Source organism: Crocodylus siamensis, chromosome 2, assembly GCF_052110815.1.
Source record: "Crocodylus siamensis isolate JL-2025a chromosome 2, ASM5211081v1, whole genome shotgun sequence".
NCBI classification, from domain to species: Eukaryota; Metazoa; Chordata; order Crocodylia; family Crocodylidae; genus Crocodylus; species Crocodylus siamensis.
The window spans coordinates 169,942,275-169,969,897 of NC_143396.1; the positions used below are offsets into that span (position 1 = coordinate 169,942,275).

The 27,623-nt window shown below is 48.3% G+C and overlaps 2 protein-coding genes across 2 annotated transcripts; both read left to right on the plus strand.

Annotated features, from left to right (window-relative positions):
• The first annotated feature begins 1,021 nt into the window (after positions 1-1,021).
• LOC149871265 (membrane-spanning 4-domains subfamily A member 15-like) lies at positions 1,022-19,509 on the plus strand. The gene is made up of 7 exons (XM_090032217.1): positions 1,022-1,146; positions 2,786-2,964; positions 4,505-4,624; positions 9,194-9,250; positions 10,538-10,693; positions 17,635-17,754; positions 18,391-19,509. The coding sequence occupies exons 2-7, from the start codon at positions 2,797-2,799 to the stop codon at positions 18,397-18,399; spliced, it is 630 nt and encodes a 209-aa protein (XP_089888343.1). The 5' UTR covers positions 1,022-1,146; positions 2,786-2,796; the 3' UTR covers positions 18,400-19,509.
• Positions 19,510-22,988: 3,479 nt separating this feature from the next.
• Positions 22,989-27,494, plus strand: CCDC86 (coiled-coil domain containing 86). The gene is made up of 4 exons (XM_090032218.1): positions 22,989-23,290; positions 23,618-23,747; positions 26,240-26,314; positions 27,172-27,494. Exons 1-4 carry the CDS (start codon positions 23,016-23,018, stop codon positions 27,289-27,291), a joined length of 600 nt encoding a protein of 199 aa, XP_089888344.1. The 5' UTR covers positions 22,989-23,015; the 3' UTR covers positions 27,292-27,494.
• The last annotated feature ends 129 nt before the right edge of the window (positions 27,495-27,623 follow it).

Genomic DNA, 27,623 nt, shown 5'->3' on the forward strand with positions numbered 1-27,623 from the left:
GAGGCACCAGTTATTCATGTCTGCCAGTTTTTGCTAGTGTGACGCAGAATCCCAACCCTTTTTCTTCCCTACATAGGTTTCTATAGTCCATTCACAGGAAAGGCCTCAATAAGTCTAGCACAAGAGTGCCACTCACAGCACATAGACCCTGAATGCCCTGATTTCCAGATATATATATCAGCTCCTTCCTCTAGCCTCCTTGCACATTCCTACTGCCAAATGAAAGCTCTCATTCAAAGTGACTGCAACAGCTACAAAGAGTGCTCACGAGCCACATTCAGAATGGGATGCAGATGTATTCCCCAAACTGATATCACACCTATGGCAAGAGCCCCCCACTGTCTTTGTCAGATATGGCTTAAGAGCTTTCACTTTCACAGCCACACATATATCACAGTGGTCTGAGGAGATGACCAGGCTGTCAGTGTCAAGTTTTGGATTTCTGGAACAGGTTCAGAAGTTGCTTTGAAAGGACAGCAGCCAAGGGGATGTTTGGGTGCTCCTCACAAGTGTTGAACTTTCTATGCTGTCTTTCCCCTGGAAACCAGATCCCTATGCCTTAGGTCATAGCCAGAAGCACCCTCAGCACAGGCCAACACTCAAGCAGAGAAGACCTGCTGAAGGATGAGCCTTTACCTCCTAGGCAGGACTGTATGAGGGAAGCTCATCTCTGTCACCCACTTTGTACATAAAAAGCAGCCTTCTGTCCCCTGGGATGTTGTGTGCAGCCCCATTCATTCATAGACTGTGAGAGGGACACTCACATCTCCATCTCAAAGTGATTTTCCCTCTCCTGCCATTTGGATGAGTCTCTGGGCCATGTTTTCCCTCTCACATATACTCATGCAAGTGCACACGCAGACATAACCGATTTTCTTTTCAATGTCATATCCTCAGCCTTGCTTCTTGCATCTGGCAAGCAGACCTGAGCACACTATTTAGAAATGAGGAACTTTCCCTCATTTCCCTAAATAAACTTCCTGCCCAGACTCAGCTAGCAAAGCAGCCCCTGTTCCCCTGACAAGCTCAGTCCTTTCCCACCCATTGCTGAGCTCTGGTCAAGATATTCTCCCAAGAAACTTACAGAGGTAGAGCACGCCAGGTTTCTCACTGCATACCACAGCCACAAGCCTGAGGAAGGCAGGGGTAAGTAAAGGCAGGGGATCTTAGCTCTCTTCTACCCACAGAGAAATAAGTGGGTAGTTGTGGACTGAGGGGAGGGAGGAAATGCCCACGCTGACAGGGTGGGAGACAGTTTGTTGGATTGTCGCTAAGGTCTTGGATCTCTGAACAGCTGGAGACAAAACACGTCTTTGCTGATCGCCCCTCTGTCTCTGAGTTTATTCTGAATTTCTCTGTCTGTCCATCTAATCCTTTCTCCTCTGTGTTTCTCTTTTCATCTGTTCACACTCCCTCAGCCTCATAGATTATCCTGTCACTTCTTCCCACACACTCCTCTCTTCTCACTTTACCCTCCCCTCTCTTTTGATTTCCAAACCCTCTTTCCACCCCCTCGCATTTTTCCCTCCTTCACAGTCCCTTCATTTCTCCTTCTGCCCTTTGGTTTTGTTACATTCTTCCTTCCCTGGCCCTGTTTTCCTGGCTCTTGCTATCTTTCTATCTGCCGTGCCCCCCTCCCCCCACAACCCCTTCCACCCAGCCCTTCCCCCCTTATCTCTCTCTGGCTTGTTTTGTTTCATTTTTCTCTGCCACCTCAATTTTTCCCTTTCCTACTATCCCTGAGCGAGTGGAAGCTGACTTCCTGTCCTCAATGACCTTCAGCCTCCTCTCTCTACCCCCTCATGTGCCCCCAGCTCCTGAACCCTAGGTGACACAGCCTTTCTTCTCCCATTGCCAGCAAGCATGGCGAATGTTGTGATGTAACTAGCATGCAGCATGGAGCAATCATCCCAGTATTGGTCGCTTCTGCTCCACAGTCCACTCCCCGCTCCCTGGAGCCTGCAGCTTCCTGCCAGGTGCCTGAGGCAAGACAGGGGCAAGGCTCTCACTCACTCTCCCTGAAGGAATAGCTCTCTTCAATATATTCATAGATTTATAGACATTAGGGGCTGAAAGGGACCTCGCAAGATCATCGAGTCCAACCCCCCTGCCATAGATAAGAAGTCTGCTGGGGTCAAATAATCCCAGCAAGATAGGCAGACAAGGTTCTTTGCGTGAATCTGAGATCTTTTATTAGACCAACTAAAATAGTTGGAAAACAATTATTAAGCAAGCTTTTGGGTTTAAAAACCCTTTGTCAGGCTAAGGAAGAGTGGGGAGCACAGTGGCAATAAGCGGGAGCTCCCACAGACACCGCTGGTGCTGTTGGCAGCAGAGGGGATGGTGGCGAGCACTGACCAAGGGTCAGCAACCACCTGCAGATGCCACCACTAGCATCAGTGGTGGCCAGTGGGGATCACAGACTGCCCACAGACACCACTGGTGTTGTCGGTGGTGGGAGAGAGGGAGGGGAGATGGTGAGCAGCAATCGCCTGCAGAGGGTAGAGGTTGCGCCACTACACTCAGGGGGTGCACATGCACCCCCTACATGTTGTCCCTGATAGTGAGCAGACTCCTAGGATCCCTCCCCTGAGATTCCCATGACAATATCACCCCAGAGGCCCTTCTTGTTTGTCAAGGGAGGCTCCCAAGGTAAGCAGCAGCCATCCACACCTTCCTCTTCCTGCAAAAGAGGTCTTTTCCCTGGGCCTGCTGCAGGCACCTGGCACTCTCACACCTGGCCCTGACCTTGCTTCTAACCCCAACTTCCCTGTTCTCTCCACAGCTCACATTGACATGGCATCCACAGTGTCAGAGTCTGGTGGAGTGAAAATCATCACAGAGGTCCTCCAAGCTACAGACCCCCGGGCTGAGCAGCTGATGCCATGCCCCAGCCCCACCACATCCCTTCCAGGCTCAGTTCTAATCAAAGACTTCAGGAAAGCACAACCTAAGGCACTTGGGGTGAGGTTAATGACTGAGGGCACTAGCATGCAGCAACCCACATGGGGACATGTAGAGAGGGGTAGCTGGAACTTTTTGTACCTTGCCTAGGGGTTACTAGGGACATGTTCCCTAGTATAACAGCCCTCTTTCAGTCTGAGGTGTAAAATATCTCCCCTATGCACAAAAAAAGGCAGGGAGGGTGAGAGAAAATCTCCCTGGGAGGAGATGGGTCCCTCAACCCTATTTCTTTCCCTGGATGCATTTCATTCTGTCAGTACTTTTAGAGTTCGGGCACAGTCTGTTTGTTATACGCCTGTTGGTACGTGTGTCCCACTGACTTCATGGGTCATGAACACAGAATATAACCTTCAGGGGAGAAGTTTTTAAGTAATGGATTGACAGGGAGCTTCAATTCACTATCCAAAGGGGGAAAGAGGACATGGATGAGGGGAGTCCCCATCAGGTGTGAACACATGCTGGTTGTATAGATGTTGATGAAAATGAAGATGCTCACCTTGGTGGTGGTGGCTGAGGTGTAGTTAGAAGGCAGGATAGGATTGATGCTCATTTCAGCAGTATCGTGATGACAACAGCCTAAAGGGATTACGGAAGTTACTGGCTAGGATGGAGTGCTGGGGCAATGATAGCATCTGTGATGACAGCTTTATGATGGTGATAGGGACAGTGGAGATGCTGCTGTCAGTGGCAGTGATGAGGTTGGCAAGACCTTTGGGATGACAAAAGTAGTAATGGTGGTGCTGATAACAATGGAAGTGGTGAGGTGGTGACAGAATGATGATGTTAGCAGCAGTGTGAAGGTGAGGTGGATGGGTGTGACATTATCAGTGATGATAAGATGGTCACCATGCTGACACTGGCTGTGCTGAGGCGTGATGAAACAATGACAACAGTGCTAGTAATGGTGGAGGTGTTAGCAATGGTGACATGCTGATGGTAATGATCTTAGTGGTGCTGCCACAATGGTGTTGACTTTAGCAAGGATTATGTAAAATTATGGTGATATTAGCAGTGGTGATGTCATGATAGTGGTGACATTAATGGCAGTGATGTGGTGATGGTGTTTGCAGCATGAAGAGGGGCGATGACACTGGCAGCAGTAAGGATAGTGATGATGAGGTGGTAAGTGGGTGATGATCTTAGTGGCAGTGATAGAGTTGGGATAAAAGCAATGGTTTTAATACGGTGATAAAGATGAGGACATTAACAGTGGTGATGGGGTGGTGAGGTTAGCAGTAGCAGAGTTAGTAGTTGTCATGGTGGTGGAAGCTGTTGCTATAGGTAGTGATTTTAGTGGTAGTAGTGGAAATGATGACATTAGCAGTAGGCTGGTGTTGGTACTGAACTTAGCAACAGTCACGGTGGCAATGGTGATGGAGTTGGTAAAGGCAGTGCTGGTGACGGGGGTAATAACTATGGTGACATTAATTGTGTTGATGGAGTTGGTGAGGCCAGAAGAGGTGACACTGTAGATAATGCTAATGCTACTGAATTATTTCTGTAAGATTGATTTGGGACACCCTCTCCTCTTCCACTCCAGACCATACAGATAGTAGCTGGCATCACACAGATAAGTTTTGGGATTGCCTTGACGATTGCAGAAGCCAGCAACCCTGCCATCACTGTGACCAGTGGTGTCTACTTCTGGATTGGATTCCTGGTAAGCAGTAATGGGAGCACAGAGCTGACTCAGAGCTGGATGGGCAAGCAGGTCTCCACAAAGCAGTTCTGGGACACATTCTGGTTTCATGCATGGGAGGGTATATGTTGAACTGGAGAGATTTTCAGAATAACAGAATGTGTGGGATGCACTGAGTAAAGCCCAAATGGAGGATGGGAAAGAATCCCAGAAAATCTACCCAGTCCCATTGTCCAGAAACCAGCATATTTGCTCACCTTGTAATGGTTTCTTTCTGACACCCCTGTGCTACAGGGCATGGCATGTAGATATGACATCACTCTAGGGAAGCACAACTTCATAAGCTTAAACCAAACTTAAGCCTTTTAAACAGGCCTGCAAGTCATGCTCATGGAAACCTCCTGAAAACTAAAACAGGTAGACAAACCAACATTAGTTACAGTGCTTCCCCTGAGGCTGCCCTGGAGTGCATCCTCACCTTCACATCCCAAGCAGGTATGCAGAAAAGATCCACTGTCCTAGGATTATTTACTCCTAAACATCACCCTATACTTACTGCCCCACCATAGAGAACATGGATGCATAGGTGGCGGAAGGTCAGGGCTAACAGGGCTTAGACCCCCCCAAACTAATTTTGCAGCAGCCGACAACAGCAGCAGCACCATGGTACCACCACCTGCAGTGCCCGGCACCACTCACCATACAGCCAGGCCAGCATCCCAGGCATGCTCAGCTCTGTGTAGCTCCACTGCTCCAGTGCCACTGCCATGCCCTGCCACCACAACACTATGCTCAGCACCCCTGACACATGCTCCTTCAGCCCCGCCAGATAATATTTTCTCCTGCCGCCTATGCATAGATGTTCTGGAGATGGACTCCTATGCCTTTCCATACCCATACTACTCATGCAAGGAGACAGTGGATCTTTTAACTATCTCATGAATTCTCCACAGAAGAGATAAGCAAGAGTCTAATGAGAGTCTTAATTTGGCTCTGATTCTTCTAACTTAGAGGGTACAGGCTCATTCCTTTTTGCTCTGTAGCTCTTTGGTTTGGGTCCAATGTCTGGTGAGAACTGGCTTTAAGATAAACCTACAAAATGTCATGGTTTGACAGGGCTGGACATTCTTTGCAAAACCTGTTTCAGCCTCCCAGATAATTTAAAAAGATAAAGAAATCTTGTCCAAATTTAAATTTTTTTGTCTTAGGGAAACATCATGATTCACTATAGCACCAGGCAGTGACACAGGCATGCTACCTCCTACGGTGGAAGGACGGTACAGATACACAGCACATTTACTACACATAAATTGACCTAATGCCATAATAAAAGTGGCATGGTCAAACAACGTAGACCTTTAAACCAGTTTAAGTCACTGCAAGCACAGAAAGCCAGAAGGCCTCCCTGGGCTGAAGAACTACCAACATGCCCTCCCACCACCCCATGCCCTGTCCGGGCTGGGACCCAATCCAGGCACCATCTCAGCCATAAAGGAGGGAGGAGAACCTGACCAGCCTGAAGACCCTGCAAAGCTGACAGACCTCCCTGGGCAGGTGCCACCCTGGGGCAACACTTAAGGGAGCTCTTTGGCCTTTCAGCACTGATTGATGTGGGGATGAAGGGTCTTTCTTTTTCTTTTACTTTTTTTAGGAATCTCTGGTATTTGTGTTATGCTTGTTGTGGGGTGAGGGAGGAGTAGTTATAGAAGAGGAGGCTCTGGCTTGAAGGGGATGGCGGGATGGGTGGGGTTGACCTGGGGGTGGGAGTGTGTGGGCAGGAAGAGAGAAAAGATCTCATGTATCTGGTTGTGAGTGGTGAATGGGAGCTGTGGTTGGGATTAGGAAGGCTTGCTTATGTGTGGGCTTGTCCAGGGACACGGTGGTTAGAGAACAAGGGAAGAGCTGGAATTCCCAGGTTTTGGGGTGCTGTTTGAAGGATCTTGTAGGTGGGTAGTAGGGCTGTGCGAAATTTTGCCGCCAGTTTTGTTTCAACGCTGTTTCGACCAGTTTCGAGGCTGAAACAGCAAAATTGAAATGGAACAGATATAGTCAAAACAGCCTCGAAACAAAATGAGGCAAGTTGAAATGTTTCGCCGTTTCAGTGTTTTTCCAAAGTTTCGCCTATAGGCTATAATGGGGAAGGATGAAACAGCCTATAACTTTGTCATTTAAGGCTTTATTTGGATGAAACTTTTAGGAATGGTAGCCCCTTCAGAGGGCATGAACCCTGCCAAGTTTCAAGGAGATAGGTATAGGGAGTTTGGGTAAACTGCCAAAACCCCAAAGTTTTGAAAGCAAAACTTGTGTGATATGTATGTGTTAAGCCACAGTGGGGTCAAAACTTCAGGCATGCTAGCCCCTACTGAGGCCACAAAGCCTGCCAAGTTTCAAGGAGATAGGTGCAGGGGTTCGGGAGAAACTACTTCAAGCTGCGGACAAGCAAAACTTGTGACATGGGTGACACTGCGTGTGTTAAGGCACAGCAGGGTTAAAGCTGGAGGACTGATAGCCCCTGCTGAGGCCACAAAGCCTGCCAGTTGTTGAGGAGATAGGTGCAGGGCTTCTCGGTTCTGGGGCCCTGCACCTCTGGCTGCTGACAAGCAAAACTCGTGACATGGGTGCTTGTGCAACTGACTGTCTCTGTCTTGGGGCAGAAGCAGTTCCTGGCTCTGTATTGATTCTTTCCTCTCCTTAGTCTGTGGTTCTGTAAGTGTTAATCCTTGCTCATTAACTTATTATTCTAGCTAGCTACTCTGTATTGAGCTGATCCCTGAGTGAATCATGATTGATTGTGTAACACAGTAGCTAGTTAGCACAAGCACCCATGTCATGAGTTCTGCCTATCAGTAGCTAGGGGCGCAGGGCCCCAGAACCCCCCTGCACCCATCTCCTTAACAGATGGCAGGCTTTGTGGCTACAGCAGGGCATAGCAGCCAGGCCTGCAGTACTTTTCCCCCTCTGTGCCCCAATACAGACACAGTTGCACAAGCACCCATGTCACGAGTTGTGCCTGTCAGCAGCCAGAGGTGCAGGGCCCCAGAACCCAGAACCCCTGCACTGATCTCCTCGACAGCTGGCAGGCTTTGTGGCCTCAGCAGGGGCTAACAAGCCTGCAGCTTTCACCTTGCTGCACCTTAACACACACAGTGTCACCCATGTCATGAGTTTTGCTTGTCCACAGCTTGAGGTACAGTTTCCCCCAAACCCCTGCACCTATCTTCTTGAAACTTGGCAGGATTCATGCCCTCAGAATGGGCTACCATTCCCGCAAGTGTCACTCAAATCAAGCCATAAATGACAAAGTTATAAGCTGTTTTGTCCTTCCCCATTATATCCTATGCTGAAACATTGAAACAGTTTTGCCGTTTCGACCCTGTTTCGACAGAACAAAATGGAGCAGTTATTTCGAATCAAAACAAAATTTGAAACAAAATGCTGTTCTGCTGAAACCTCAAAACACTGGTGGAAACGGAATGTTGCCTTTTCGCACAACCCTAGTGTGTAGTTTGTTCCCTGTAAACCACTCAGTGCCTTTTTGATAAGGTGGTATATAATTTGAATAAATAACTAAAGTCACTCCAAATAGGACAATTTACCCCTCGTAAAGTAGTGGGAGGGATACAGTCCTGTATCCCATGTTCCTCAGTGTAAGTTAAACTTATGTACCTGTCATGTGGCTACTTCCCTAGTGAATTTTATTCCTGGGTAGCATTTGTAAACCAGCTCCTCCACCATCTAGTGGCCAGCACCCTAACAGCACCTTCTGTAGGTAGCCAGGTTGGAGGAGCTGGTTGCGTGTCTGCTCCTTACTCTGAAGTAAGATTATTATGGAGTAAAATCCAGGATAAAGTACATTGTGTGCCTGCACACTGAGAGTAGCCTTACATGCTACCCAATAAGCTTTGCTGGGAGGCAGAGGCTACTGACAGTTGGCACAGTGCTACATGAAAGTTGGTTAAACTAAGCCAGTAATACTCAGTTCAGTTCCAGTAGGCTCTTGAATCAGACACAGTGTAGCCACCTTTGTTTGGCACTTTATGTGCACTGGTACTGATGCCACACTGGGATGGTACTGTTTCAGTTCAGACTGGCATAATTTTTGTAGCTTTACTTGAGGAACCTGTCTCTTTTCTGCTTTAAATTAGGGATGGGTAGGGATGTGAAAGGAAAGGAATAAAACCTCTAATTTAGGTGTCACACCTATGCAGCCATGACCACCAATGTCCATCAGATGGCACTGTGAGACCAGACATTCAGGCACCTATTCCAGAGGACAGCAGAAAAACAGTCCTAAATCTAGAGCTCATACTGTGGATGGGAAAATATGAAGAGTGAGAAAAATTACATGTGACATGGGCCTGAGAGGCCTTGCTCCAAATGTTAATCCCCTGCCACCTGACTTTGGGTTTCCTTACAGCTCATTCTGAAAGAGGACAATATATTGCTTTTTTGGGCTGTATATCTTACAAGGTTAATTTCCTGGCACATGAATTTGGCATTTATTTACTACCCAGTTCTGATGTGCATGTGATCATGAGTGGGGAAGGGGACTCACTGATGATTTTCTTCCATTTTCTATTTCCTGAACAGCTCACAGTCTCAGGGTCCCTGCTGGTGGAAACTGAAAAAAGAGACAGCACCTTGATGGTAAATACACCCCATGTTTTTCACTGGTTGTGGGAGTGGGGTTTAAGGGTGTGTGGCTGCATCCTTGCAGTTCACAGTTGCTTATGGCTGTGAGGAGGCCATAGATCACTTGAGTGTACACTGCAGCTGCTTCAAGGCTGTTGCTTACTTACACAGGGAAGTGGGTAGGGCAGCATCCAGATGTGTAGAGGTGGTGTTAACCACTCTTACCTATCTTTCTCCTGTCCTACACTGAGTCCATCTCACCTGGAATGAAAACACAAGCCATCAATATCACTGTGCATTCATAGGCCCCACAGCTCATGAAATCAGGAATTGTAAGTCCCCATCCCTCTTTAAGAGCACAGCCTCAACACTCACTTGCTTAGAAAGATACACTGCAACCTAAAAATGGACAGTGACAGACCAGTGACAGACCTGAATTCTAGCCCTGTTGGTCCTCCTCCATGGAAGGTGCCCATCCCCTCATGTTCATCTTAGGGGATTGGAGGTTTTAACACCATAAGGCGCTTTTACTGCTGCTCCCAGAGCTACTCTAATTAAAGTGCTACTGCATTTCCTGTATCAGCCCCACCCCCCCCGCACTTAAAAATGGCAGTGGGGGTGCTTGAGCTAAAGCTCATTCAATGAGCTGTAGTTTAAGCATCTCCGCCACCATTTTTAAGTGCGGGGATGCTGATACACAAAACGCAGGAGGCTGCTGGAGTGCAACAATTGCCATGCTCCAGCAGCCTCCATTAATTGAGTCTGCTCTGATGCTCTGGAAGTCCAGCACGTCAAAGCTGCTGTATAGGTACCCACAGCTATCTGCCCATGACATGGAAGAGATGTTTGTTAGGTAAAAAGTGGTATTAAAAAACAATGCTCATCATGCATGTGCCAATTCTGGGAAAGGACCTGAACACAAAATAGTTGCCTGTCCTGCTAACAGCAGAGTTCTGAGGTGTGAAGCACAGTGCGCAGAATTGTAGCAACTGAGGTGCTGGTGAACTCGTCACAAAGGGCAGCTTTGTGGCTGGAACTCAGACAACCTGAATTCAATTTTCAACTCTGCTGCTGACCTGCCACATCACCTTAGGCAAGTCCCCTAACCTTTCTGCACCTCAGTTTTCTCTCTGTGAAATGAAGGGTAATGGGCTTAACTTTGCTTCTCTCCTGTCCCTTTGGTTTGGAACATGGACTGTCTTCTGTTATGTGTTTATGCAGCACCCAGCATCATGGTTTTTCACACTTTTATCTCAATGCCTTGCTGTCTTCTGATTCACTGTCATGATGTAATTGATACAGGTGCAAGCCTGCTGCATTATCAGTACCCTCGTCATTGTGGCCAGCCTGGTGGCAACCATCATCCATGGTGTCGAGATAAGCCAGAACTTCCCGTGGTGCCCCATAAGACAGCATGTTTCCGAGAACAAATGGTGGTGCCAATCTCCTAGCAACACGGTATCTTCTCCTTCCAGCAGCAACCTGCCACCTCCTTACAGTGACCCATCTTACCCAGTGCTTGAGGGGAGTGGGCAGTGTCACACTCAGGGCCCATCTGCACTGAGGTAGAAGGAAAGAAACCTTTTCTTCAAGAAACCATGAATCCATCTTTTCTGTCTGATGTGGGAGGGACCCAGGGAGGTCAAGAGAGATAAGAAGATAGTGATAGAAATACACTAATGTGGGCAGGGAGAGTTAAGCCCTGCCTGTACCAAAGGCCTGTCCCAGGAGTGGCAGTGACACCCCTGGTGGCTATTTAGCCATTGCTTTGTTGATCTTCCCCTTCTGTTCTCCTGCCATACCTTGATATACCTATACATTTAAGAAAAAGGATCCCCAGAGATTCCCGAGCGAGCTCTCATCTGCTTATGAGCTAGGATCTCAATGCTTCTTGCCTCAAGGGCTAACTACCTGCGTGTCCTCCCCAGTACCCATGCCTCAGGTAACATCTCATTCACTTCTCCCTGCTCCTGGGCCTGAGCCTGTTCTGGCTCTGTCCTTGAACCCAACTTAGCTCCCATCTCTGCACTACTCCCAAGTACCTAGTTCCCCCTGGTCACCAAACCCTTCTGGTCCCCACCAGGTACTGGACCTTCTCTGGTCCCATCTCTGTTTCGCTTCCAAGCACCTAGACCAGCCCTGGTCCTTTCTCTCCCTTCATGCAGGCTCTAGTCCTGCTCCTAAGCCCTGGCCCTTACAGGCACTGACTTTGTGGGTGCTTCGGGGCTCAAGCACCCACTGAAAAAAACTAGTGGGTTCTCAGCACCCATGAGCCACAGCCACAGGCTGCTTGCAGACATTAAAAAAAATGTGATTTACTGGAAGAAGCAGTGCATTACTTCAACCGAGTTCTGACCTGTAAAGATCAGGTGCTTCAGTGGGGCTTTTTGATGGGGCTTTTTAACTGAAGCTGATTCAACTAGCTGTTAGATAAAAGCACCAAAAAGCCCCACTAAAGTGTCTCATCTTTGCAGATGCTGGTGCCAGAGCTGGGTTGAAGTAACACACTGCCTCTTTTGGGCATGTGTGGGGCTTGCTGTGGGAATGTGGGGAATTTAAAGTGTTGTTTTGGGTTTTTTTCATGTTTGCAAGTACTCACTGACAAAAACTAAAGTCGATGCCTATGCTGGCCCTTCTCCTGGGTCTGTTAGGTCCACTTAGTCCCTCCCAAACCTCCAGATCCTACCACAGGCTGTAATCTCCTGTCATTCAGGAGTTGCAACCATCCTGATCAGATTTCTCTCAGCAGCCTCAAGGATCAGACTGTGTGCCCAGCCCCTTCTGGGTCATGTGGGTCCTGCCTGTCTTCTGCAGGGGATGAGGTTGTTGCCTGAACAGTTATGCTTAAGGGATGGTCAGGGTTGAGCTATACAAGAAGAGACAGGAGTTCTACTCTATGAAAGTGCATTTATTAAGAGATACACACAATGCATGAAGAGGACCTCACACTCTTACTTGCTAGCACACAGTATGACTAGTCGATTTAACTGAAACATGGTGGGATTCTACGCACAACTGGGCAGTAGGCATTGAGGGGTACAGGTTGTATAGACATGACAGAGTGGTAAAAAATGGCAGGGGTGTAGCTCTCTACATTAAGGAGCAGCACACATCTTCCATCATCAAGGCAGGGGTAGAGGAGAGGAATAACAAGGCGTTGTGGGTCAGGAATCAGGGGGGGGCCAGGGGAAAAGGATGTGGTAGTGGGGGTCTACTACAGACCTCCTCACCAGGATGACGAGGTAGATGATGTATTCTCCAGGCAGCTCAGATGCCATGCAGGTGAGGGAGGCAGTGGTCATGGGGGATCTAACTTACCTGGACATCTGCTGGGAGGAAGAGGTGGCCAAAACAAGCCACTCACGGAGGTTCTTACACTGTGTGCAGGACCTCCACCTAAGCCAGGTGGTGTCCAGTCTAAACCGGGGTAGCGCCTTGCTAGACCTCGTCTTAGCAACAGGGGATGATCTCATGGGGAACCTGCAAGTACACAGTAACCTGGGAGATAGTGACCATCACTTGGTAGAGTTCACTATCCAGCGAAGGGTGGGAAAAATATCCAGTGAGGCTGAAGCGTTAGACTTCAGAAGGTCCAAGTTTAGTAAACTTAGAAGGCTAGTTACTGAGGTGGTGGAACTCAAGGGTATCGAGCAAACGGGGGTCCAGGAGGGCTGGAGGTTTCTCAAGGGAGTGATCCTTGGGGCACAAAAGGAGTCTATCCCCTTATGCAGGAAAGGGGCTAAGGGGATAAAAAGCCCCCTTGGCTGAACAGGGAACTCCAGGGAAGGCTGAGGGCAAAGAAAGACATGTATAGGCAGTGGAAGCAGGAGACAGCCACCAAGGAGGCATATACCACCCTGGCATACTATTGCAGGGAGTCAGTTAGGAAGGCCAAGGCAGGACTGGAGCTTAGGCTGGCTTCAGCAATTAAGGACAACAAAAAAGGCCTTTTACAGATACATAGCGAGCAAAAGGAAAGCACGGAGTAACATAGGGCCCCTGCAGGACAAATCAGGTCAGTTGGTGGTTGAAGCAGAAAGACAGGAGGAGCTCTTCAAATGAGTTCTTTGTTTCAGTATTCCTTAATACTGACCAAGACGCTTCCCCCACCTTGAGCATAGACGGATGTCCAAAAGGCACCAGACCACCTAAGGTTAGTGCTGACTTAGTTAAGGAGCACTTGGAGGGGCTGGATGGGTACAAGTCAGCTGGCCCGGATGACCTCCATCCACAGGTGCTGAAGGAATTGGCTAGTGTCATTGCTGAGACGCTGGCACGGCTGTTTGAGCACTCGTGGTGCTCTGGCCAGATCCCTGAGGATTAGAAAAGGGCCAACGCGGTGCCCATTTTTAAGAAGGGGAGAAGGGATGAGCCGGGTAACTTTAGGCCAGTCAGTCTTACCTCTATCCCTGGGAAAATACTGGAAAAAATCATGAAAGACCACATTTGTGAAGGCCAAGCAGGGGAAATGATGCTGAAAGGAAACCAGCACGGGTTCGTCACAAGTAGATCCTGCCTAACAAATTTTTTTGGTTCCCCCTCTCCATGGAGAGGGCTAGCCTGGAAAATCATTCACCTAGAAATCACTCTCTCCATAGGCAATCAGTGAGGAGCCAAACAGCAAAAAGAATATTACATGGGATAAACATTTACACAAGCAAAACAGACTATAGATTTAGGGCCTTGTTACATGGTAATATTAGGCAGCTTCTAGAGCTCTTAACCCCTGGACTGGCTACACATTAATACCTTTATGTGGTTTAAAGCGCTCATTATTTGGCAGAAAGTTGCCACTTTAGGGCAGGTTTATCTCTAATGTGCATAACCATGCTCCTGCTCCATTAAGGTGTGGCCATATCCCACAGCTGTTCCACCCAAGTTGAAGTCCTCCAGTATCCCAGGATGCTCCAGGGCTGTGCTGCTTTATTTGCCCAGCAGGAACAGCAAGCCAGTCCAGGCAGCAGCAAGAAGCACCATGGCCACTGGGCACTTCAGGGCTGCGGTACTTATTCTGCCTGGCATGCCCAGGGTGCTGCCCCCCAGACCAGCTCACTGCCTTCACTGGGCAGAGAGAGTGCTATAGCCCTGGAGCGCCCAGCAGCCATGGTGCCTCCCACCACTGCCTGGACCAGCTTGCTGCTCCAGGTGGGAGGAGGGAGCACGTCAGCCCTGGAGCACCTGGTGGCCGTGGTGCCTCCCGCCATAGCCCTAGAGTGCCCAGTGGCCGCTAAGCTTCCTGTCTGGTCACCCCCACAAGGCCAGCAACAACACCTTCCAGCCACAGGCACCCCAGCCCTTTTACCCACCAGACTGAAGGGGGCTCAAAGAGTTTTTAACCACAGAAAAACACAAGGAATATTATGGGGTACCGCCTACGCCTGGGGCCATGCACAGCTCCTAGTCCTGCCCTTGCTCACCAAGCCTCTAGTAGCAAGTCACAACTGTGCCAGTGAAGGACAGTCAGAAATGGTGTTTTTGCTTTAAGGTGTGACCACTCCACTAAGCCAATCAATGCTAAGCCAATTAACACTTGTGCAGCTTACAGCAAAAGATATAACAAGGCCATTAGAGACTGTCTCAATCACCAGAACTCTCTGGAAGTTCAAGCCTGCCTGCGATACCTGGCAGTCCTTTGGCTGGATGGGCCATTCCTCTCAGATACCTCTGTTATAGTGCTGATTTCCCCATTACAGGCAGATAGTGCCTTGGGGGCCAACCCCTTCTGCTTATGTCTGGGGGTGGCAATTCTTGCCATAAAGGAATCTAGCCACCCCACCCACTCCCTTTCCTTGAGTGAACAATATCCAAGACCATAAAAATATATACAGAGAGCATAACATAATCTATACAATGATAACAGTACCATCAGTGGATGCGAGAAAACATTGGCTTGCCAATAAGACCACGCATACCATATCATGACAGTAAATAACAAGAAAATAGTCATGACAAACCCCCAAAACAACATGGGTCGTGACATAAGCAATACATTTGTTACCTTGGTAAATGGATGTTTATTCCAGAGTGTTGATTAGACAGTCCTTATAGTCCATGGGATAGCATATCACCTCAGCAGTCTCAAAGACTTTTCAAACCATTTTCTTTATACCCTTACCTTTTATTAGCTTACTTATCTAAACTAATGCATAAGCATGTTTTATGATAATTTCCCTATACCTATTGGCTTAGAACACTACTTTTGCTCTTCAGTTATGCCTCACTCATGCCCATACAAGGTAATGTTTGTTACATTGCTTCCTCCCCAAAAACAGAATTAAAAAAAATTAGTTTAACCTTAGTCATTACGAAGATTTAATCAGGCCTAGTTAGCTAGAGCAAATAGAGTTGCTAATTCAATAGGGCCTTAGTCTTAGTAAGTTTCTGCAACTTAATGATGAGCTCAGCTGTTCCTAATCTTTGTCTGGGGGAGTGTGGAGAGGTGGAAAATATGACCAGGTGTCTGACTGCAGCTTTTATGGCCTACAACAGGATATGCTCAGCTTTCATTTTAAAAAAAAGAAAAGAAAATGAGATGGCAACTCACGTGGATGCAAATAAAAATTTGACAGCAGGTCTCACATGTAACTTAAAGCCTTGGAAAGCGGAAAATGAATCAAAGAACCCCCAGATTTACTACCTTTAAAATGCCATGCTTTTTGTGCTAGTCACATGATTCTTTTGGGGCCAGACTCATCGTTTTTGAAAGCTCAGTTGACAACACTTGTGGAAGATGTTGAAGAAGTGGAATATTTGCTTAGTATTAGGGTATGTATACACTGCTGTTAAAAGGTGTGAAAGATCCAAGCTTTCTTTAGTCCCAACTAGTCAGGTAAGAATAGCAGTATATGTGCAGTGTTACAGGCTTCAGAGTATGGGGGTGGCGACCACCCAGGATTCTGGATACTTGGACACCTGAGGCTCTCACAGTCATGTTTATATTAGCTGAAAGGTTAAAGGTAGATCTATGTGTGTTCCTACATCCTGGTCCATGCCGGATTATGTCATGCTGAGGCCCTAAGCTACGTCCAGCCGAAGAGGCCCCATATGATAAAAATAACCTACAAAATCCACAAAAATGGATTTTCAAGAAATTTCAAGATGAATTATTGTTATTTCTGCACAAATTTATGAACTCAATCTGAATAATAACTGTGGAGCCACCTATATGTATATTTTTGTCATATTAGAATGAAAATGTCCAGTGTTTGTCTTTTTCGTATTTAGGGGCTTCCCATATTGTGAGGCCCTAAACTGTAGCTTAAGTAGTTTAAGCCTAAATCTGGCACTGATTCCGGTCACACATCATAACTGCAGTGGATACTCAGCTTGTATCCCTGATGGGTTGTTTCTGTTAGAGCTGCCCCATCAGGGCAATGGCATTAGAGGCCCCTTGTGGAAACATGGCACATGGCAGCAGACAGGGTTTTCTCCAGGTATAGCTACACCTCCTCTGTCCATAACACAGGGTAAGCCAACAAGATATCCCTTCTCCCTTCTGTGTCTGCTCCAGGGGTTTGTTCACCATTGCTATGTTAGCAAGGGGATGCGTGCTGTTAGCCAGTGTAGCTCTGCTACCAAATATTTTAGGATAAGCCAGACTGCAGTCTCAGAGGGAGGGAGAAAGGACTGTACAAAGGAGGTTTAGGAAATGGCAGTTCCTTTAACTGGTTGGAAGGCAGCATCACCTCAGTGCCAAGAAAGGGACTGCCTGATGGCAGCCTCATATATCTGAGCTCACGCAAGACCCTGCTAAGATTTGAAATGTGTCTGTGGTCAGCATGAGGGTGTAAGGACTGGATAAAGGAGAAGAGTCAGAGGTAAAGGAGGAAAACAAAAACAAGACTCTGAGCAGCTTTTCTATTAGGGAAGCAGCTGCGCCACAGGTTCAGTATAAGCCCTGGCCTGTGCCAAGTAAAGTCCACACGCAGTGACCTTGTCTCCATCACCTCCATGGTAAGCCCAATCCACTCGGTCCCAATCCACATGCACCAAGTCATGGACATGAAGCAGTGCAACTGCCTTATAGCAGGCCTGAGAGTATACCCAGTGCTGCGCTCAGGTGGTCTGTCTCAGGCATCCTGCTACTGGTGTCTGCTCAGGGCTGCTCTAAGACAACAACATTGCCCTGTGTCCAGGATTTGGCACAGGCAGGAATGAGTGGGGTGGAGAGTGCATCATGCCAGCCGTCCCAGACACAGCCTGAAGGTGAGCCTATTGAGTCTGTCCACTGTGTCTGGGTTCCTGTTGCTTAGCCCAGGTCCCTGATGGAGGAAGTAGCAGAGACAGGAGCTTCTGCAGCAGAACTACCTCTCTGCTGTGAGACAGGAGTACATCTAGTGTGAGGAAGCACCTAATGTAATGCGATGGACCATGACATCCTTTGGGTTTTCTCCTTTCAGACCCTGAACCATGGGGTTAACGCAGTGTTTGTCCTTCTGTGCCTCCTGGAGATGAGCACAGCCATTGCTGCCCTGGTGTATGGACGCAAGGCCATTAGAGGGGAAAGCTACACACAGATGGTAAGGATGGAGCCCCTTCCCTCAGACACACAGCTGCAGCTCCCCCCTGCCCTGCCCCTGGCCCCAGAGCAATGGGGTTGAATGATGTAGTTGCACATGATAGCTGAGGACTAGATTTATTTCTTTCTAGCCCTGTGTCCCATGTTCCCAGGACCATATACACAGTGCTCCTCATCTACAACTTAATCCTAATACCACCAAAGTGAGTGGAAAGGCTCAATTTGACTGCAGTCTTGAATCTATTTACAAACCCTGCAGAGAAAATCCTCTTCCCCGAACACACTAACAATGTGGTTACCTACCAAGCTGTAGACAAGCCCTCTCTGAAATCCATGAGAGTTTACCATGGATTTCAGTGGGAGTGGGGTCACATCTCTCTTTCCTTAGGCCAAGAGGAAATTTCATTGCCTGGGTACAGTCGGCCCAGGAATTTATTTCTGTGCTGCCATACCAATGGATACAAACCCTGACCTGCAGGGAACTCTCCTCCATCCCACCTCTTATACACCTTTCCAGAGGTGTGAGGAAATATTTAGACAGTGCTGGAGAAAGGTGTAATAGTGAAAAAATCAACTGGGAGTTTTCTGCGTGGTGTGAATATCAGAAGGTGAATTTTGCTCTCTGATTACTTCCCAGGTGCTGTGATGGGGACAGAGGCTGTCTCCATTCTCCCCATGCTGACCACATGACGGAGTCACAGAAACTTGTATCTCAGCACCCTCTTCATTTTCCCAGGCAAGACTTTGGATAGGGCAGTCTCCAGTACTGTTGCCTCCTGGAAGCCTTCCCTAACAAACTGGATACCCAAACACACGTTTAATGGGGCCCCAAGCTCTCTCACAGTTACTGGAGGGGAAAGCAAGTCTGCCCTAAAACTGCTCCTGGATCTCTGCTATCTGTAACCACGTATGCAGGGCAAACTTCAAATCCCTACTTTCTCTCCAGATCTTCCTAATGGGACACCGGAGTGAACTTTAACACTTGAAACGTCCCACTTGGAGCTGGGAAATATGACTTAACCTTGGCTTCTTCTATTCCAAACCCTCCCACTTTGAGAAAGATGGGAGCAAACACTCACCCTGGAAATCTTCCTTGACCTCTCAAAGTCCTCAGTTAGTCATTGCAGGGGTGAGATGAGGCTAAACTCCAACACTCAATCCACCTGTGACCCCTTCATCTCAAAGAACAGAACAGAGCTAACTCCACAGGCCCTGATTTGACTAATGTCACACATGCAGTCGGTAACAGAGCCAGGATTTGAACCTACTTCCCCTGAGTACAAAAATCAGTGTTTTCACAAGGCTCCTTTTCAGGCCTGTCTACAGCCTCTTCCACAGTCTCCCAAACTCTCCAGTCTTAAACTAGCACAGGCAAACAAGATGAACATCAAAAGCCAAGGGACCTGTTGGATTGTGATCTAGAGGTTGTTCCATCCCTGTCTTCAGTCCAGCTTCTCTCACTCCTGCCTACACTTGTACCTGCAAGGTTTTGATGATCAGTAGCAGAAAGACGGTAATGAGTAGGGGAAGGTGCCTCAGTTTAAAACTCTACATGTCCATTGGAGCAGAATGTAATAACCATAGAAATGTGGGTAGACGTGTAGCAAATCACCCAGTGTTAATATAATAAACATGCCAGACAGTTTACAATACTCTTCAAGCTTCTGTAGTTGCTCCCATGTACCATGGGCAAGCATGTATATTGTGTCATTTATTTCTCACTGATTTCAGTATTAAAGACACTGCTGAAATCGATTTTAGCATGATGGGTAGTTCTTGTATGGCTTAGCTGTTTGGTCCTTGCTAGGGCTCATTATCATGTTACTTAATGAGGTGTGCTCATCTTATACTTAGCTAATTGCTTAGCTCAGTCTTGAGGCAGCCCAGAAAACAACCCCCACACTGAAAAAACAGGGTTAACCTGATGTCCAGGCAAACTTTAGAAAAAATGTTTGATAGCATGCTAATACTGCTAAGCACCTACCACCTTCGAAGTGCTCCACCAGACTCTCCAGTGCCCAGACAAACACAGCCTGTCTCCCACCACCCCACTTCTCCAATTCCTGACCACCTGCCCAAGCACCACAGAACTTGTCCTGACCACCTACCACTCCCAACTCCCCCAGCTCCTGCCAAGCTGGGTGGGCTGCCAGCAACCCATACTACATGGTACCAGCCACAGGCTCAGTCCTGACCACTTGCTTATTAACAGCATAACATCCAGCCCATAAGCCATAAGTACCTGAATCAGGCAGTTTCCTGCCTGCTAAACAGGCCTGCCATATGCAGTCTCGACTGTATAAGGCAGGGGTACTCAACCTCCAGCCCATGGGCCAAATGTGGCCTACAGAACCATAGAATCTAGCCCATGAGGCTCCCCACAGGTCAGAAAATTTGGCAGTGGCAGAACTACTACCCCTCCCTGCTGCCAAAATCGCAAACCCCACAAGTCAGAGGAGCCAGGTCATGCCCCCTCCCTATGCATAGCTGGTTCCCAGCAGGAGCACATCCCCTTCCTGCCCCACCCACAGGGCTGGGCCATGTCCCTTCCACCTGCAGTGCTGATTCGGGGCCAGGCCATGGTCCTTCCCCACAGTGGGGCCAGGTTAGGACTGGCCCATGCCCCCTTCCACCATGCAGCTGGATCAGGACCAGGCTGCCACCCTCCCCACTCTGCGCAGCTTGGTGGGGCCCCACTGGATCCAGCCCACAAAGAGATCAGGCACTGCCCATCCAGCCCACTGGTAAAAAAGTGTGAGCACCCCTGGTATAAGGAATTACTGAAGGCAGGAAGCAGGGATTGTTCCCAACTGGATTGTTCACATGATGACCCTGACACATAGGCCATATTCAGCCTGCAGGCAATTCCATTCACCCCCACAGGCTTTCACCAGCATTTAGTTTGGCTCATCTGTCACCTTAAAAACCTTCCTCATTCCGCCCAGTACTGTACTACCTCTTTCGGATCATAGATTTCATGGGACCAGCCCATATCACTTGGCTGATTGTCTCTTTTATCAACAACTACTGATGTTCTCAATATAACATATTTCAGAAGGCAATTCTAACCTTTATCAGGTTCCAGCTTTCAAAGATTAACAGTCCCGGGACCTTCAGGCTTGTCATATTTTAGAATTGCATTCACCTTCCTCCAAAATCCCTCCCAAAGTTCTGTGGTGTTAGGGTGGAAGTAACTCAGTTTTGTCATTTCATGGATCACCTCCTGAAAGAACTTCAGATGGACCAACCTCTCCCCCCCACCCAGTGCCCCCACTTGTGTTCATCACTCTGCTACTTCTGCTGACTGGTTCTTAAAAATAAGTTTGAAAATGGGAGAAAGTGAGGGGGAAAACACTTTTTCACATTGTCTGATTTTTTTTCATTTTTTTAACTGGAGAAGCAAGAAAAGAGTAAAACAGGAAAACAGACCTTACAACAACAGGCTGAGAGCCATGTGGGTAGGCTCTTTAGCCTGGAAAAGTGCAGGCTCAGGGGTGATCTGATGGCCACCTATAAGTTTATCGGGGTGACCACCAGGATCTGGGGGAACGTTTGTTCACCAGAGCGCCCCAAGGGATGATGACGTCAAATGGTGATAAACTGCTGCAAGACTGTTTCAGGCTGGACAGAAGGAAGAATTTCTTTACTGTCCGAGCCCCCAAGGTCTGGAACAGCCTGTCATCAGAGGTGGTTCAAGCACCTACACTGAACACCTTCAAGAGCAAATTGGATGCTTATCTTGCTGGGATCCTATGACTTCCTGCCCTTTGGGCAGGGGGCTGGACTCGATGATCTTCCGAGGTCCCTTCCAGCCCTGATGTCTATGAAATCTATGAAATCTATGTAAATAACAAAAATAAGAGAAAAGCAGAACTTTCTCTGCTTTTATTATTTTTTTTAATATAATTTTCCATTTGGTATAAGTGATAAAAAGAGAGAGTGAATAGCTTGCCCACAACATTTTCTTAGCATTTTTTTGCTTGTTTCTCCTTTTCACTATGGGATAAAAAGAGAGCCATGAAAGGGGGAAAGGAGGACAAATCTCCTGTATATCCAGAAACCCAAGTAGAAAAATAAATATTTTCAGGTTCCAAATCCCCCAAACCAATTGACACGTTAATTAAAAATGTAACAAAGGAAGTCCATTTGCTTTCAGCATGACAACTGGAAACAGATGTCTGTGACTGTCAGTCCAAATGCTGAACATGCCTTTCTGTATCAGGCCAAGAAACAGCATATGGATGTCTTCACTAATATCAGAGAATCAGGGAAGGAGTGGGAAATGGGAGTCGCTCACATCTATCCTGATGCTGTTGATTTCTCCCGTGAGCTGGATTCCCTGGTGACCCAGGTGAAAGCAGTCTGGGAGCTCTCCTTACATACCAGGTATCTGGATGATTTAGACCAGCAGTGCCATATCCGCTCAGCCCTGAGCACCAGGTTCGGGCCTCCTACCACCCTGAGTGCTCCATCTTGCACGGAGGTGCAGGGCAGACGTTAGGAGCCCTGCAGGCAGGATGACACTGTGCTGGGGGCTGGATCCATCATTTAGACCACCACTCATTTAGACCAAGCTGAGTTACTGGGTTCAATGCCAGGCTCCCTCAGCGAGATTCCCTGAGGCCTGCTGCTTGGTACCGGAGGACGTACACTAGCGCCTCTGGCCTGCAAGATCAATCAAGGCAGGAGGGAAGGGGCTAGCGTCGGTCCTGGACACCATCTACCTTGTCTCGTTGGCCCAAGGCTGGCAAGCCTCAGGGCCCTGCCCAGAGCTCAAGCCTTTGCCTCTTTCAGTTTAGGCCTCTCCAGGACACCACATTGGGCAACGATGTGTGTTCTCTGCTGCCCTCCCCGCAGACGCCTGCCCCTGGCACGGGGGAAGGTCGCACCAGCCTGTAATGGGAGGCAGGGCTGCACGAGGGCATGGACAGACCTGTGCCCCTCACAAACATGGCAGAGCTGGGGAGAGGACGGCTACGTGCCCCTCAAAAACATGGCGGACATAGGAAGACGGCTGCGTGTCCCTCACAAACATGGCGGATGTAAGCGGCGGGAGAGAACGCTTTCTGGTGCCACTCCCAAACATGGCGGACGGGGACGGATCCTTTGCCTGTTGCCCTCATAAACATGGCGGCAACCATACTAGTGCCCCTTACAAACATGGCGCCGTGAGCATGCGTAGAAGAGTGGAGAGGTCGCGGTCGCATCCATGACGTTATTGCCCTGCGCCCGCGGCCCGCAGCAGCACGTGGGTCCGGCAGCATGGAGCATCACAAGCCTGCAGCGGCCCTGACGTTACTGCGCAGGAGCCGGAGGCTGTGGGGCGGGGAGCCCGAACCGGGGCAGGCCCCGGAGGAGCCCTCGGCGGAGCAGATGAGTGGGGCAGCAGCTGCCCCGGGGGAGGGAGAGAGCCCTGGCCCTCGCCCTGGCCCTGGCCCGCAGAGGAAGCAGCTGGCCAGGAAGGGCAAGAAGGGGATAGTGATCCCCAAGGGGAAGCCCAAATCCGGGCGGGTGTGGAAGGATCCCGGCAAGAAAAGGTGAGAGGGGGGAGCTGTGGGGGAGGGAGAGGAAGATGGGGAGGAAGAGCGCTGCAGTGGGGCAGGGGAGGGGTAGTGTTGGCGAAGTGGAAAGCCTTGCTTGGAGGAGGAGGGAGGGCTCGGGTGGTCGTGGGGGGCTGCGTTAGGCTGGGCAGGTTCATCAGCGGTTTGAGGGGATCAGCATCTGTCCTGATGAGACTTCCTTTGGTGTGTTAAAGGTGGCCTGACCCAGCGGCTTGGTTTGTAACAAGCAGACACCTGCCTCCCCCTCTGCCTTGAGGCTTGCCCTGTGCAAATGGGTAGGAATACTTTCTCTTCTGCCCTCAGGTTTTCCCAGATGACTCGGGACAAGCCCCTCCGTACTTCTTGGGAGCGGAAGATGAAGGAGCGACAGGAGAAGCAGCTTGTCAAGGATTTTGCGAGGCAATTGCAGGAGGAAAAGCAGAGGGAGCGTGAGGTAACAGAATGAGTGACAGTGCTGCACACTCATTGCAGTTATCTGTAGGCCCCCCAGCGCCATCATAATGGTATTAAAGCAGTTCTGTGCAGAGGTCTGTAAGGGTTAATGGACTCAAAGATTGCATGGTCTCCTTGTTCTGCTCTCCTTAGCTGTGACCAGGAAAGAAATTGCTAACATCTCCACCTGTGGTACCCAAGTACACTGGCTGTCCTGTCTCCATTCATTAAGACAGAAGGCCTAAGCAAAAACATTCTTCTCTGAGGCCAGAGAAGGCTCCCACCCCAGCTCCATCTCAAACTCACCTCCATTGTAACTCTAACTGAGGCATCATTTATGATCTTGAACCTTTCTTTTCCTTCTCCATCCTCTCCTGTGTTCTTGACTATCTGCTGCCAACACCGTGTTCTTGTGCAGTTCCATGTCAATCCCTGGCTCCCTTTTCTCCTTCACCTCCATATACTCCAGTTTTTTTCTTCCCATTTTTTTCTCATGAGATACCACTTTTTATCCTCTGTTTTAAGAAATGAAAAATCTATTGTTTCAGGACATGTTTGGTCCCTGTGATACCTTGCATTTGGAAAGGCTCTTCCATAATTTCCCACGTTTAAGGCACTCTTTCCTTAAACATTGGGAGCTGGTGTGGGCAGAGATGGGAACCTGGACTGGATGGACCATGAGTCTGGTCTGGCATGGCAGTCTGTACATACAGAATACCCGTGCTCACTTTTGATGGGGTCAGAGAAACACAGTACTGTTTCCTCTGTCCTTGAACAGCTCGGTTCTTTTTCCATTCAGTCTCTGACCTGACTGTAAGCATCCTTCTTCAAAACAAAACAAATACTTGGATGAATTCTAGAAAGGTTGTAAGAACTAGGATGATTTAGTCTGGAGAAGAGAAGGCTGGAGGAGGTTTTGGATAGTCTTCAAATGCATGAATACCAGTTATATTACAATATAAATAGGCTGATGATAGACTTCTCTGTGGCTGCAGGAAATAGCAGAAGCAGTAACTGTCTTAAATGTAGCAAGGAAACTTAAGTTAGATATTAGGAATGGCTTTCTAAATATGAGGATGACTAAGCACTGAAATCAATTACCTGGAGAGGCTGTGGAGTCTTCATCGCTGAAAATGTTTAACAGCAGGTTAGACATACTTGGATGAGTTGGTTCAGACAGGGATAATCCTCCCTTCAGCAGAGGTTGAGTGTACTGACTTCCTAAGGGTACTTCCAGGCACACTTTTGTACAATTCTAGTCCATTTTGTGGATTTTTCCTTCCTCTTTTAGCACTAGCCACTGTCTCATCCTTCACAACACGTGACTTTATCGTATTGCTCTCTTGTGAAACTGCTGTTCCATTCCCTACAAGAAGTGGTAGCAGTTATTTGGATCCTAGCAAATTACCTTTTCAGTGTAGGAGAAATCTGTGGTACAAAATCCGAGTAACTTATTTACATGCATGTCCTAGAACAATGAGGGCCACAAAGTGTGCAGGACAGATCCTTTCTTCATAGAATCTTCAGCCCAACATCAGTTTGGTCTCAGGGTTCATCACTTTCCTCGGAACTGAGCTAAGGAGGAAAGCAAAGTCTCTTGGTGCTCACAGGTCGCTCTATCCTTATGACCACCAGAACCTTGCAGAGCCTAAAATTAACTGAGTAGTTTCAAGTGTTGGGAAAACAACTTACACTAATAAAAAGAACTTGGATGACTGCAGCCAAATCACCTGGTAGCATTTGCTAGGCACAGTTTTGAGGAATTAAACTGTGGCACCTGCAAAAGCCCCACATGGTACAAAATGTAGTAGCCCCTTTGCTTAACAACACGGGTCATTATGTACAATTTATGCATAGATAGTCTCCACAGTGGATCCAGAGTCCAAATCATGGCGTCTGCCCTGCCATTTTAGAGCTTTCCCCTGGATCACTGAGATCCACTCTTTCCACCCCCACCCCGTGGCCATGACCTCCCACCAAAGCTGCACTCCACATAAACAGCAAAACAGTCACCTAGTGGGAGAAGTCCATGAATAAAGCAGTCCAAATTCCCATAGCAAATGGCCCAAGGCTGTAAAGCTTACTGCCAGCTTTTCCTCAGGATAGCTCGCCACATACAGATGCACTCAACAAATACTATTAGCAGCCAGTTACAGATCAGAGCCCTGATGTGCTTAGTGATGAACCAAAAGACTGCCTCAGAAACCTTTGCTTAATGAAGTTTTTTTTTCTCTTCCATGCTGAGGAGACCAGGAGAACATTTTCTGTCTTAATTGGGGAAGGTGCCCAGTTATTATAGTTAAGAAAGCACTCTCAAAATTTCTGAGACAAGGGTTTCTGCTACTGTATGCCCTGCCTTCCCTGCACCTCATGGCCTTATTGAGCCCCCCAGGCCATCCATTTCATTTCAGGTCTCACCTGTGTACTATGTCCTTCTTGGACTCTTCCCTGCCAGGGTCTAAACATCATAATCTGTCTTTCCTATTTCTGTAGGCAAAGAAACAGCGCCGGGAAGAGAACTTGAAGCGACGCCTGGAAAATGAGCGCAAAGCAGAAATTGTGCAAGTGGTAAGTCCTGATATCTAATGCCTCCTTCAAGGGATGCTGAACACAGGTGCATGAGGGAGTAGACTTTGTCCCTAGGTAGCACCTCTTCCCCATCCCCTTTTCTTTTCTTTCTTTTCTTTTTCTCTTGTGTGTCCTTTGAGCATCATCTGCTGCCCTGGGGAAGCCTGACTTGTGTTAAGGCGCACATGTCAAATGTTCCCAAGTTGGTGGGTTCCACCTCGTTCCCTTGGCCTCTGTGATGAGACTCCAAATGTTGGTGCATGTTACGGGCAGGAATAATATAATGTAGAGGCACCAAGAGAGAAATCCAACTGGGCACTGACAAACATTTCCTCCTTTTGGGAGCTAAACATGGGGAGTAGTGTCCACTGGGAGTGGCAGGAGCCTCACTAACATAGAGCTCTGAACAGACTGTGGCAACCAACTTGACCGTGGGATGCTCTGACTGCTGTAGTTACTACAGCTACTTGAAAAGATTGCTTGGAAACAGTTCTTGTTTAGCGGAATGAAAGCTCAACTTTTTATAAAAACTTTCTAAGGGAAGAGCCTGTTTTTTGGCAGGAAATCTCCCAACTAATTTTTATTTTGGGTGTGCCACCACAGGGTCTCAAGAGATGCAGTCTAATTGCCTCTTGTCTCAGTTCTCTTCCCTGGGCTGAGCTCCTCTGCTAGGCTACATCGCCCAGGAGGCATTGTGCCTACAATATAGTGCTTCCCCCTCTTTACAAAAGGAAGCCCTGGTACATCATGGGAGGCGTAGTGTGCCAATGCTCCCTTGCAGGTGTGTTGTCCCACCTCATTCACATTCCTCTGTAGTAACGGCTTATGGACTTGTTCTTGCTCTCTCTCCACTCCAGATAAGTAATCCCCTGAAGCTGAAACGTGCAAAAAAGAAGCAGTTGCGTCGTATTGAGAAGCGGGACACACTGGCCCTGCTGCAGAAGCACCAGGTGCAGCGCAAAGCAGCCAAGGAATAAAGCGGCAAAGAGGGAGACAGCAGGGCAGGCATTTCTCTGAAACCTGTCCGTCTCGGTGATGTTTTCCAGCTCTGCTGTCCTGCTCACCACCAGCTTGCACCTCATGCTGAATGTTGGCCCCTATGGATCTGAGCTGTTGGCTTATGCATTATACTGGGAAGCTGGAATTTTCTTACATAAATTGGGCAGGACACCCTCATGTAGGACACTGGGAACAAGTCTCTGCCTCAGGGCTTGGAGAACTGAGCCCTCATATAAACTACTGACACAGTGGCTGCAGGGGAACCTTATCCTTACCAGTCCTCTTGAGCTTTGAGTGTTCTCCTTTATTT

Coding starts and splice junctions, on each gene's coding strand:
- LOC149871265 (XM_090032217.1), top strand. CDS start 2,797: ATGGCATCCACAGTGTCAGAGTCTGGTGGAGTGAAAATCATCACAGAG. Junction 2,965..4,504: donor CACAACCTAAGGCACTTGGG/GTGAGGTTAATG, acceptor CTTCCACTCCAG/ACCATACAGATAGTAGCTGG. Junction 9,251..10,537: donor AAAGAGACAGCACCTTGATG/GTAAATACACCC, acceptor TAATTGATACAG/GTGCAAGCCTGCTGCATTAT.
- CCDC86 (XM_090032218.1), top strand. CDS start 23,016: ATGGAGCATCACAAGCCTGCAGCGGCCCTGACGTTACTGCGCAGGAGC. Junction 23,291..23,617: donor AAGGATCCCGGCAAGAAAAG/GTGAGAGGGGGG, acceptor TTCTGCCCTCAG/GTTTTCCCAGATGACTCGGG. Junction 26,315..27,171: donor AAGCAGAAATTGTGCAAGTG/GTAAGTCCTGAT, acceptor TCTCCACTCCAG/ATAAGTAATCCCCTGAAGCT.